We start from the raw sequence: 13,800 nt of genomic DNA on the forward strand, positions 1-13,800 counted from the left end.
TTGAGGATAATTTCCTCATCCTAAGGTCCCAAGTTTTAAGCACATGTGCAATGTCCCTTTTGTCATACAAAGCAACATATTCACAGGGACTGGGCACTTAAGTATATACATCATTGAGTGGGTGGGTCATTATTCTGCCCCTCAACAAAAATGAGGAAAGCATTCCATTTTTTAAAATATCTTTCCATTCAGTAATAAATATGTTAGTAGAAGAAGCCTAAGACATACCCTCCACATTAGTAACAACCTACTAATGAAAATTATCTGTGTTTTTGTTTTATTTATTTCTTAATGACTGAAAAGTATTTTGTAGAAAAAGGAAATTTCTGTTGGTTTTATTTATTTTATTTTATTTTCTGAAAATAAGGTTGATGATCCTTACTGAATTTCCACAGCATACAATCAAAATGCAATCTTTGAGAAGTAGAATTAAAAGTATTCTCATATCCATCTATTAGCCTGGAAGCTCAAGGCTACTATCCTTCCTGAGTATAGAGAATAAACATGGCAACTCTCTTTGTTTTACTAATGTCTTCCTTTCCCTAAGCTGCTAGCACAACATCTGCCAGAGTGAAATGCACTCCTTCCATACACCATAGAACCACAGCCCTATAAACAACCTGTACATCCTGGTGTAAGGGCAAGTGCATTCCAGGCAGCCAGCAGGCAGTTTTCAACAGGCAAAGACTTCAAGTGGAAATGAAGCTAAACCACCACCCAAACTCTTCAGAGTGGTTATAGACTTGTTAATTCTGTAATGATCTTGTACTGTTGTAACTTTATTGATTTTGCATTTCAATAGAACTGTTAAAGATGACAATTCTAAGATAGGCAAAATGTGGGCAGATGCTCACATTCTCACACACAGTTCTGCCAAGATATTTTTATATCTTTCTGCACATAAAGCAAAATGAAGACATGTGTTATAGATGCATGTTACCAGTAACCACCCAGAAGAAGTGAGTTTATTGTATGCTCATTTCCTGGATGAAGTATTCAAAAAATTCTACCTAGGAAAAATGAACAGCACTTTCAAAAAAAAAAAATGCTTCTGAGGCAACTTATTAGGCATTCTTAATTGTCAAAACCCATTGAAATCGCAATTTGGGCCATCATATCCAAATGTTATCCCTGCTAGTTCTAATCAATACAGAATCATGCCACATCTACCGGTTAAGCATGTAAATACAAAATACTGAAAAAGTTTACCCTCTGTTAATGTTCATCCATCCACAGTGCATCAGAAAGTCTCATTTCAAATACTGCATGAAAGAAAGAAAAGCAAACAAAAAGCAAACTCAAAACAGACTTGAAACAAATTGCTTGCCTCAAGAAAAACAGTCCAGAAAAAAATCTTCAAAATCACTGTCTTACCTTGGGAGATTTGGGCAGATCCACTGTCCTTTCTTCTGCTAAATTGAGCAGGGTAAACTTCATCTCCTCCACTGAAGGATGTTTGGGAGGGCGGGGTGGTGGGTGCAAGAGAGAACTTTCATATCTCCTCATCATGTAATATTGTTCTTCAGTAATCTCTTCCACCAGAGCCCTGACTAAAAGTGGTCCTGTGTCCCTAGACAAATTCCTAACTAACTGAACAGTTATATTCAAGCGACCAACAGGAATTTCCCAACATTCCTTGGGGTTGGCAAAGTCACTGATGAGTAGATATGAGTCTGTGATACCTTCCTCTAGCTGCAGTCCCGGGGTAGCTGCCAAAATGTCCTCTTCGATGGAAAGATCTCTCACAGACACCTTCACATTGAAGGGCAAGCGGAACTGTTTACAGAGCTCAGAAATCTGGTACTGTTTCTTGTCATGAATCACCTCTACGAAACCTCCTTCCATGTACAGAGGGAGTAGGGCTGCCTCATAGGAGTTTTTGAGGATCTTTTCACAGGCCAGAACGTTCACCACTTTTTTTATTCCCTCATAGAGGACTTCAGTTGTCTCTGAATGATGCACTAGAAACTGGTCCCCGACGGATACAGAGGACAGCTCCTCATGAGGAGGATGAAAGGCTTTGGTGGCCACCACATGCAGAGGCTCCTTTTCACTCTTAGCTATCTCTAGGTCGTAGGCAGTTGGGAACTCCCGAGGTCGCCGCTTGAATTTGCCTTTGTAGCTAGTGGGGATCAAAAAGTGTCTCTTAGGAAAATTGCTTCTGATTTCCGAAGCTAAGATCCTTGAAGCCTGGTACTTTTTGTGGATCACGATGGTTTTTCCAGGCTTTAAAACACTTCTGGACAGCTGATTTCCTTGAGGTGCTTCTATGACTTCAGCCACTATAGGAAACTCTTTGCTGGTCATTTCAAACAGATCTTCTGTAGATAACAGCTGAAGAAACCAGTTTGTATCATAAGAGTCAGTAATATCTTTGACTTCAACATCTAAACTGGGGAGAAGGCGGACTATATCTTTTCGAACTGAAAAGAAAAAATAATTTGTACATAAAAATGTTTATCAGAAGTCACTCTCCTAACGTCATAGATCAAATTCATTTAGAAGAAATAAGAATTAAAAGGATTATAATATAACTTATGTGTGGACTTATTTTTTTTAAACTTTTAACATGAAAGAAATCGAATATAAAACTAACACCTGAAAACCTAGGTTCAGTTTAAGAAACAAACATTAATCAATTTCTTGGCACACTATAACCTCATCAGAATCACGTCTTCCTCAATGCTACCTGTGGGTAACCATTTTCCTGATTCTAGTGTTAATCATTGCTGTGTTTATACTTAAAGTTTTATGACACATAACCCAAGGATATAGATGTGTGTGAATATGCATATAATGTATATGGGTGAATATAATGTATTTCATTTAAGGCATGTTCTTGAGGTTCAAACTTTATATGTAAAAATACTAAAGAAGAAAGTTTTAGTACTTCCAGTAAACTCCTTAACATATAAGGCCCAAGACATATATTCTTTAAATAAAATTCTATCCTTGGGACTAAGATAACATTGAAAAATCATGAATTATAAGGTACTTAAGATTAATATATGGAAATGGATATCAAGATGCAATCTTTTTCCAATTCCAGAGTTAATTTCTTTTTCCACCAGTGCTATATTATACCTGGATAGAAAAAGGGTGGTACAGATGGGTCACAGTCAGGGGACCACTTAGGAGCCCTAGGTTTACTGGTAGGTGCTTACTTATCAATGTGTCACTAGGAAAAATGAGTTTCTGTGTTCTTTCCAAGATGTCTTTTTTGAGACTACAGAGATACTTAAAATAGCATCAAAAATTATTTATCTGTTCTTCATGTACTACCCACATAGAATCACTGTAACAGACTTGAATTAAAAATAAAATTATGTGTTAGTATTAGCAAGATTTTGTAATAGGTTGTTTTCTTGACAATTTTCTAACACAAGTCTCATAGCATTTTAATCAACCAATACTGTCTTTCAATATTCTTTCTCCCTTAAATGTTGTAGAAAATGAACAACTTGGAAAACTGAAAAGAAACTATTTTCTCTTATAAAACATTACATGTTATTACCTTTTATAATATTAACTGTTTATAAGTATCTGAAAACACTCTGTCATTTGTGTTATATGGTCTGATTAATAGTTTGTGAAGACAATGTAAAAAGGTATTGTTTTATTTTGTTGAGAAGAAAAAATAAAAATGTATGGTTGTCTATAGACTGAAGTTCTATAAAAATGGTAAATATTCTTTTCTTTTTAGAAAGGAAGGGAAAGGCTGGGAAGCATTTCTTCCCTTAATCAGTTCACTGTATAAAATTTTGTATCCTTTGACTTTTGGGATTGTTATCACAGGTTCCCCTGAACCCTACAGCAATTTTAGTAACTAAAATTTTGTTATTTGGATCAAAATGAACTAGTTGTAAGACTTTTAAAGCTGATGGGCATCATAGGCTCAAGATTCCTCAAGTGCAGGGAACATCTAGAAAATGGCAGAATAAATGCCATCCAGGACTTTCCAGGATTTCTCAATTAGTTTGTCAGATCATCTAGGCCCTAATGCAAGCTAGATCCCAAAGTAGCTATGTTCAGTGAGAGCTGTGTGCCTTGAGTTCCCTTATTACCATTGCATGATTTTACTAATGCCAGAAAATGGCCCCAGGACAAAGTATCTCAACTTGGTTTCTGTATCCAATAACTGACCTATCTGCAAAACTTCTGTTCCTACACAGAAGAAGTAATGGTATCATATTTTATGTCGCATCAACTATTGATAGCATTTGACAAAGTAGATTTGACTCCTTCTTTTTGACATATTTCCCTGTTATCGTACTTGTGATTTTTCTCAGTTTTTTCTCTTTTTTTTGCTGGTTTCTTCTCTTTCCATACCACCCACACTCACACACATGCCATTTAGTATGTCTTTATTCTTTTCCTTTCTCTTCCTACACTTACACCTACAGTAATTTTATAGAATCTCATCTTTTTAAATATCATCTATATGCTTATGACTCCGCAAAGTATAGCTCTAATCAAATCATTCTCTTGAATCCCAAGATCTTCTATTTAAGATCTTCACTTGGACATGTAGTAGATGTCTCAAAATTAGTGCACCCTGACTGAAATCTGATCTCCTCCGCCAACACACACACACACACACGCACACACAAATTGACTATCTGGTACTTTCTCTATATTAGTTATTGGGAATTCTTTTCTCCTTCAGTTCATAAATCTTAGGGATATCTTTAAATTTCCTCTTTTTCTAACATCTGTAGCCCCTTACATCTGCTCTACCCTGGTCTATACCTGTTATGGTTTAGATGTGAGGTGTTCCCCAAAAGCTCATGTGCAAGACAATGAAAGAAGCTTTGGAGGAGAAATGATTGGGTTCTAGCCTTAACTTAATCAGTGAATTAATCCCTGATGGGATTAACTGAGTAGAGATTGGAGGGTGGGGTGTGGCCGGAGGAAGCAGTCCATTGGGGGCATGGTATGGGGCATATATTTTGTATCTGGAGAATGAAGTCTCTCACTCTCTCTGCTTACTGATCATCAAGTGAGCTTCTTCCCTCTGCCACAATCTTCTGCCATGATGTTCTGCTTTACCTTGAGCCCTGAGGAAATGGAGCCATCTATGGACTAAGACCTCTGAAACTGTGAGCCCTCAAGTAAACATTTTCTCTTCTATAATTGTTCTGGCCAGGTCCTTTAGTCACCAAGTGAAAAAGCTGACAAAAACAATATCACATTATTTCTGACTTGTTTTATTGCAAAGATTTATTCAACAGTTCCATTACAGTGAGATCTTAAAAGAGTGACTAGATATTCTTTTTAAATGCTAATCAATTGTTTCTACTCTGGGAGACTGAAGCCAGAGGATCCCAAGTTCAAAGCCAGCCTTAATCACATAGCAAGACTCCATCTCAAAATAATAAAAAGAATATTTTGTCTGCCATAATGTCCATTGTTAGACCCACATGTCAGTTACTTCACTTATAATAAAAGCCCATGTCCTTTCCTGGCCACTTGGATTGCATTTGCTACTATGTTGCCTCACTCTACCTCACTGCTCTCTTTCTTACTTCCTTGCTATTAATCAGATTTTTATGTGGCCTGTTGCCTCTGCCTGCTACATCCTTCAGCCAGATATGTTCATGGCCAGCTCCATTTTCTCTTCAAATCTGCCTAAATATCATCTTGTCAATTAGACCTACTTTTTTTAGTGCATTGTAGTTACACATAATAGTGGGATTCATTTGGAGACCTACTCTTTTTTTTTCTTCTTTAGTTGTAGGTTGACACAAAACCTTTATTTTATTTATTTATTTTTTAATGTGGTGCTGAGGATTGAACTCAGGGCCTCATGCATGCTAGGCAAGCACTCTACCTCTGAGCCACAATCCCAGCCCCTTAAGACCTATTCTTAATAGTCTATTTAAAAACATAAACATCCTGCCCTTTGTAGGACTGTTATTTACCATGTTACTATGCACCTTCAATTATTCCCTATAACTTGCTTATTTATTATGACATTGCCTATTATTTGTTTACTAAATCGGAACATGTGTTCCCCAGGGGCAGAAGTCTTTGTTTTGTCTATCAGTATATCATTGTCTAGAATGGTGCCTGTCAGTAGTAGATATTAAACATATGAATTTAATGAATTTTAAAAAATTGTCAGCACAACACACTCAAGTGAGAGTTGAAAGAAATGATCTGGTAAACAATATGAACTCCATTGAGGAGAAAAAGGTTTCCACTGTTAAAAACTCCTGCTATACATCATAGCCGATATTGCATATTTCATTTAAAACATATCTTTAATATTACATTTTATCTTACTTAGTAACCTATTCAATACTTATACTGTTGAATTTCTACAAAATAATAGAGATATTAAGGACTGAAATAGGGGCACAGTAAAGTCTTTTTCACCCAAGTTTTTATTCTTCAGTTAAAAAAAGAAAAAAAAAAAGAAAGAAAACATTAGAAAAAGTCATGTTGTATGTCCCTAAAAAGAAGATTCACTACAAGGGAAGAGCACATGCAGTCAAAATCCACAATCTTCTCAGTTCCTTCAGAAAACTGAAGTCACAGGACAACCCCTACCCCCAAAACTAGACAGTAGATGAACACAGAGAGTCTCAGCCAACTGGGAGCAGAAACCACTGCTGGAGCCCAGCAACTAGTAACACATAAAGGATAATCGACTAACTGCTAGAAATCAAGTGTATATTTGCTTGAGAGATCGAAACCAGTGCGAGCCATGCTTAGGAGGACCTCCCACACTTCCCTGAGTCTTACTTCCAGGAGACCCACCAAGTTCTCAGGGTGAAGACTGAAGAAAAATCCCCTCCCCTGTGCTTTTGAGGGGAAATACAACCATTCTAAAACACCCAAAGCACTCTGATCTCCTTTAAAAGAAAAAAAGAAAAAAAGAAAAAAAAAACTGTCCTCAAAAAATGCTACTTTACCACAGCCTAACCATCTTATTGAATTTTACCAGAACCTAACCAACATGGGAGAAAGGAATCAGCCAACCTCAGCTACCTCCAACCTCTGTATGGAGAAAGAAATACCTGACTTCAGCCTCCTCTATACTTCTACAAGGGGAAGGGAAACCTAACTCCAGCCCCTGCTAGCCACTTTGCCTCTGGTAATGGAGAGAAAAAATACTAAGAATAACTTATAAAGGTCACATTCTAGATGTGCAGGCTCACACACACTGGAACCTAACTATAAGATTATAGGATGCTCCTCCCAAAATTGATGGCCACATCAACAGGGTTTCTGTGTAATAACAGTGTATTTCCAATTGAAAGAATGACATTCAAGACCCTACTTAAGAAGGAGTATTTAGGGAAATACAATAAGGGAGATTCAAAAAAAGACACTAAGAAATTTTAGTCTCTCATACCTATAGCTATAGTGAATTGTAAAAAGAGCCTAACTCCTGGACAGATAATCATAAAAATTCACTCTGAAAGGTTGTTTAAATTAGTTTCTTCCTCCTGAATACCTGAATCATCCTGCTTGTCTGACTTTCCACAAAAATTAATTGATTAATTAATTAAATTACAAGGTATATTAAAAGGCAAAAGTCACAGTCTGAAGAAACAGAGAAGATATCAAAACCAATTTCAGATACATAACAGATTTAATATATGATTAATATGCTAAAGAATATTATGAAAAAAATGGGACACTAAAGAAGCAAAAAATGAGTAGTGTAAGTAGAGAGATGAAAACTCTATAAAAGAAAAAAAAAAAGAAATGATAATAGCCAAGTGTGATGGCACACATCTGTAATCCCAGCTACTCAGGCGGCTCCTGGGGCAGAAGGATAGAAAGTTCGAGGCCAGCCTGGGCCACATAGCAAAATATCTTTCTGCCTCTAAAGAAAAAACAGTGCTCCAAAGAAGTGATAGAAATTAAAAACACAAGAATAGAAATAAAAATGATTCTGATGGATTATTCAATAGACTAGACACTGCCAAGGAAAGAATCAATGACCTTAAAGATATAACAATGGAAACTTTCTAAATTGAAAAGAAAAAGAAAAAGGAACAAGCTCTCTCTTTGCTTCCTGGTTACCATATCCAGAGCTTCTTTCATACCCTTCCACAGTGATGTTTGCCTAACCTCCAGCCTAGAAATTCAGAGTCGGACAATCATGGATTGAACCTCTGAATCCACTAACCAAAATTGTAGAGGACCACAAACAAGTTAAGATGATGTTAAATAAGTTAAACTGTGTATAATTATTAATTAAGATGAAGAAACACCAGCAAGCCATTAAGATGATAGAGATTCCTTAATGACTGACTGCTGTATCTAATGATGTTAAGCTGTGTATAATTGTTAAGATGATGAGGATTCCTTAATGACTGGTTGCTGTAACTGGTTGATGCTAAATTGAAACAAGCTGTGTATTCAGTTGTGTATATATACCCCTGCAGTCCTACAATAAATGGCTCCCACTGCATCAATCTTCAAAAGTTGCTCTTCAAAAGTTGCTCGTCACTCACCCCCTGGTTATTTTGCCCAGCCAGTCTACGGCACAAAATAAACCTTTTCTTTGAAAAAAAAAAAAGAAGAAGGAAGGAAGGAAAGAACATAAAAGAAAGAAAAAAAACTTTAAAAATATTCAAGAATTGTGTAACAATTACAAAAGATGTAATAAATGCATTGTGGATGTATGAGAAAGAGAAGGAAGAGGAAAAGGAAGAGTTGACATTTTTGAATAAGACTAAGAATTTTTTTTAAATTAATGGAGCACAGAAAACATTAAGCACAATTAATTACCCCCAAAAATTCTATACATAGAAAAATTGTATTCCAGCCTCGTACAGTGGCACACACCTGTAATCCCAGCAACTCTGAAGTGGAGGCAGGAGGATCACAATTTTAAAGCCAGCCTCAGCAATTTAGCAAAGCTTAAGCAACTTAGTGAGACCCTGTCTCAAAATAAAAAAGGACTGGGAATGTGATTCAGTGGTTAAGTGCCCCTGGGTTCAACCCCTGGTATTCATCCCCCCAAAAAAGTTATATTTGAAACCACATAAAATCAAAAACAAAAAGAAAACTTGAAGCCAGAGAAGGTAAAACACCTTACTTAAAGACGAACAAGTATAAGATACACATTGGAATTATCTCCAGAAATCATGTAGCTAGAAGAACAGAGTGATAAACTTCAAGTGTTGAAAGAAAAAAGAAACAATATTTGGAATTTTAGCTAAATTATCTTTCAAAATACAAAGGAGACATAAAGAATTTCTCAAGCAAAAATACAGAGAATGTTAACAATAGACAATCTGTTCAAGGAAAAGAAAAAAAAGGTTAGTTCAGACACTCAGATGTACATAAAGAAAAGAATAGGGTTAGAGAGGAATAAATGAAGAAAAAATAAGATATTTTATTGTTTCATTTTTAATTGATCTAACAGGTAATTTCTTGTTAAAAATAATAATAACACTACTATACTGGATGATTACAGCTCAATAGTAAGTGAAGAGAAAAACAACAGTGTTATTAAAGAAAGAATTGGGAATATTTTATCCTAAAGTATATTCACTATCCATGAAATTATTTGTGTTGTTTGAAAATGGATTTAGATTAATAAATGTGCATTACAAACTCTAGGGCAATAATTAAAACACAAGAGTTTTTTTTTTGTTTGTTTGTTTGTTTGGCTTTTTGTTTTAAATGGTATAATTAATAGACTTTGGTTTTAAACTAGAATACATTTAATTTTTGTGGAAAATATTATTACATCTAGAGAACTCACCTTGAGAAGGATAAAGAAACCAACACTTTTTGTTCTGTTTTTGTTAAGAAATAGTAATTTACACTCTTCTATAAAAATATTTAAAATGTAAAATAGGTAAATAATGATATTTAATAAATTGATTAAAATTTTAGATTACCACTACTTACATTTTGGTATGTATAGTTCTAGTTTGTGTGTGTGTGTGTGTGTGTGTGTGTGTGTGTGTGTGTGGTGTTATGAATTTTTAAAGCAATCAATCATGTACCATTTTACAACTGGAAAAATATAATATCTTCACAAAAAAGGATATATAGGAAGTATAAGCTATATTAGAAAATTTTCCAAAAAATTCTCTTTGACTTCAGTGATAGAGATAAGAAGTTGCAACTCAGATGGTGAGACATTCAGGAAGGAATTTATTACACATTTTCCAGTTTTAAATTAAACTGAAAGAAAAGCAAAGTACAATTATAGAACCTTAATTTAGACTTCCAGAATCTCCTCAGGGTGGGAGGACATGAACTGTCTGGACAGGGTTTGTTTTCTGGTTCTCTAAAGAGAGCACCTGAGAACAATTATTTCCACTGCTTTCCCCCTTATTCTGCTGAGTCATTTCACTAAACTGTATCTTTCTGCTCATTCTTCAGGGGAAGTCCCTTCACACTGTGGACAAGTGTTAACCATAATGTGGGGCTCTTCTTCATTGCAACTCTTAGCTAAGTTTGAGTTTTGAAAATCCCACTAAAAATTATCTTTGAAAAGAGAATAGAGGAGTTATTTTAAACTTCCTGTTAAGCAGTTGGTTTCCTTGGATAAGTAATATTCACTCATAGGATATCTCAGTCTTAACTCAGCACAAGAGGGTCTATTCTTTACAATTGAGCCTAAATTGGGATAAAACTGGAAATCTGCAAAGACATTTTCATTCAAATCTTGAAGGCATGATGATTATTTCTACGTACTTTTTTTCTAAACAACTTTTATAAATTTTAACCCTCTCTTCTCCCAACTTTGGTATCTCTTACATTATTATTTAATGGTATTTATGAGAATCTAGTAGTTGTACTTTTTTTTTTTTTTAAAGTTGTGAGTAAGATAGAATAGGTAGTGGGTACCAATTAAGCCTTTTTTTTTTTTTTTAATGTAAAGCCAGTCCATGAAGTTAACCTGTAGAAACCTTCCAAACATTCCAGTCAACTCCTTTGTCCTGGGAAGGAGGAAAAAGAGAAGTGGGAAAAGGGAAGCTATTCAGATCTGAGTGAAAGCCAGAGACCCAAGGGCTAACTTACAACCTTCACACTTTTCCATTACATGTTTAGCATAATTTTGACCAACAGCATTGGTACTTTTCTAATATCTATTTACCACAGATTTTGAACAATAACATTAGTACTTTTCTAATACTTGATTAGCATAGATATTGATCAATGTCCCTTCCCGGTAACTATATAAGCCCCTAGATACTACACTTACTTGGTAAGCACCATTGGGTCCCCCTTACCCTGTAGGAGCCTGTCTTTTACCTCCTCACTTGAATAAATCCTATTCTTTTACACTTCCTCTTCCACTCCTGTGAATTTCATTCTACAAATTCATGAGACAAGAACCCAGAAGGCAATGGCAGGTGGTCTGCTACAGCACTAGCCACACTACAGCTGCAGAGCTGAAAATCAAGTTTCAGTCAGATTTATCAGTTACTTTTCCAAGACTAGCTACTTATTTTTCTCAAAAGTATTATACATTTGGCTCAGTGCAGGGGCCCATACCTGTAATTCCAGTGGCTGAGGCAGGAGGATTGCAAGTTCAAAGCCAGCCTCAGCAACCTAACAATGCCCTAAGCAACATAGAAAGAACTTGTCTCAAAATAAAAAATAAAAAGTGCTGGGATGTGGCTCAGTGGTTAAGTGTCCCTAGATTGAATCCCTGGTACCTTAAACTTCATCCTGATCTCTTATGTATTCCATCAGTTTTTTTTTTAATTTTTGTATTGCATATTTTTATCACATGGAAGTTATTAGACTCCTTAATAATTTCTGAGTTCTGCATTGTTCCAAACTTTTAAACTAAAATTTATTTTATAGTTAATCTATTTTATATACATTTTCTTAGTGATATTCTGTGAATTATTTTTTTTTCCATTTATTCACTTTCATTTCAACTTAAGAGAAGCTATACTATGAATTTCAATTTTATATGGTCTCCTCTGGCTCTTCTGCTGATCATATTTGTGAAGAGAGAAAGTTTTTTTAGGACTACTTTCTAAAAAAATATTATCATGACACTCATAGAGAAATCAGGAGTCATATAAAATGAATATACTTGCTTTTTTTTTTCTTTTTCCAGGGAAGAGGACCAAACTTGGCACCTTGGGTGTGCTAGGGAAGTGCTCTGCCACTGAGCTAAATCCCCAACCCCTGTACTTGCTTTTGATATAGGTCACTATAACACTACACTGCCTTTCACATTTTCATTGGGTTTTAAATGCTAAGTTGAACTTAAGCATTTTTTTACACTAGGTTATGTACTTCAATATATTTTCCATTGATATTTGTGATGGTTAGTTTTATTTCTAAACTTGACTAAGCTATAATACCTAGTTACTTAATTAAACACTAGTCTAGGTGCTGGTGTGAAGGCAATTTATAGATGTAGTTAATATCTAAAATCAGTAACCTTTAAAGAAAGAATGTTACCCTCTACAATGCAGGTGAACCTCATCCATCAGTTGAAGGTTAACAGTCAAAACTGAGGTCACCTGAAAAAAAGGAAATTCTGCTTCAAGGATATAGCATTAATTCATGACCAAATCTTTAGCCTGCTTGCCTGTCAGATAAATTTAGAACTTACCAACTCCCATAACTACATGATCCAATTCTTTAAAATAAGAAACATTGTATATAATAAATAATGTTCTTTATATATAATATTATGTAGATTTGTATGTAAATTTTTCTGAAGAACCCTGACAAATACAATATTAATATTTGGTACTGAAAAAATAATTACACACATATTTCTGTTAGCAGTAAGTGTGCAGTCTAAAAGAAAGAAACAAAATGGGAGCTTACTTATGTACCTTATGGTTCTGAATTTCATGTCATCACAGTATGTTAATGGATGCATTAGGAAAAGTATCACTAGTAAAAATTCAAACTGTTATAAAAAAATTGATATTAATTTGGGATCCATGAAGTTAACATTATGCTTAGCTATTGAAATCATAAGTATGTATAATAATAAATCAAATCTGGACATGATGAGTGAGAAAATATCTTGTTTCTTAAATAGGAGCTTTGTACTGTTCAACATAAATATATATGCACAAACAGAATTTTAGTTACTCATCCATGTACTTGGTTTACTGAATACTCACTGAACATTTACTACATCTCAATCACTAAAAGCTAAAAACAATTAAAATAAAAAATTTCCTTTATTTTTATAAATTACTGAAAATTATGTTTTACTGTAACAGTGGTCCCTTCACCTTCTGGATGTAGTCCTCATTGCTCTAAGGTTTATTTTAAAAAAATGTTTTTCCTCTCTCCTCTCTTCTCCCCTTCCCTAACAAAATTGGGGAGACAATGTTACCTTTTCTTCTCCTAGTTAATTGCCCTTGAACACACCCACTGCCTGCTAAGGATCTGGGAAGTGCATTTCTCCCAAATTAACAAAAGAATCCTGCCAGGTAACTGGGTGCCCACCCCGCCCAAGTCCCTCCTGATTGGGAGAGTCTCAGCCTTTGGGACAGGAGTCCCCTGTGTTTTTTCTTGGCTAGCAAAGTAATAAACCTTTTTTTCTTTTTCTCAAAACTGTGTCCTCATTATTAAGTGTCATTGATTGGCATTGGAGGCAGGGACAGAGCTTTTAGTTACAGTACTAAAAAATATTAAGTTTAGAAATTATATTTAACATTTGTCAGCAAAAGCAACCAAGCCTTTAAAAGATTATTAGTAGGTTCAGGCAAAACTCTGGGCTAGAACTAAACTAAGTAAGTTGTAAAGTTTATGGGTGAAATATACACCTTGCCAAAACTTTTACCCTTCAAATTTACCACAAGATCACAACAGGATAAAAGAGAGGAAAAG

At 35.1% G+C, this 13,800-nt stretch overlaps 1 protein-coding gene across 1 annotated transcript in view; it reads right to left on the reverse strand.

Annotated features, from left to right (window-relative positions):
- Positions 1-13,800, reverse strand: part of THEMIS (thymocyte selection associated) — a 206,700-nt gene that overhangs the window by 110,665 nt on the left and 82,235 nt on the right. Inside the window, exon 4 of the mRNA XM_081294651.1 lies at positions 1,375-2,423. Coding sequence (XP_081150777.1) covers positions 1,375-2,423 — 1,049 coding nt within the window. The remainder of the gene's footprint in view (positions 1-1,374; positions 2,424-13,800) is intronic.

The sequence above is a fragment of the Spermophilus citellus genome (genome assembly GCF_964194105.1).
Source record: "Spermophilus citellus genome assembly, chromosome: 5".
NCBI lineage: Eukaryota > Metazoa > Chordata > Mammalia > Rodentia > Sciuridae > Spermophilus > Spermophilus citellus.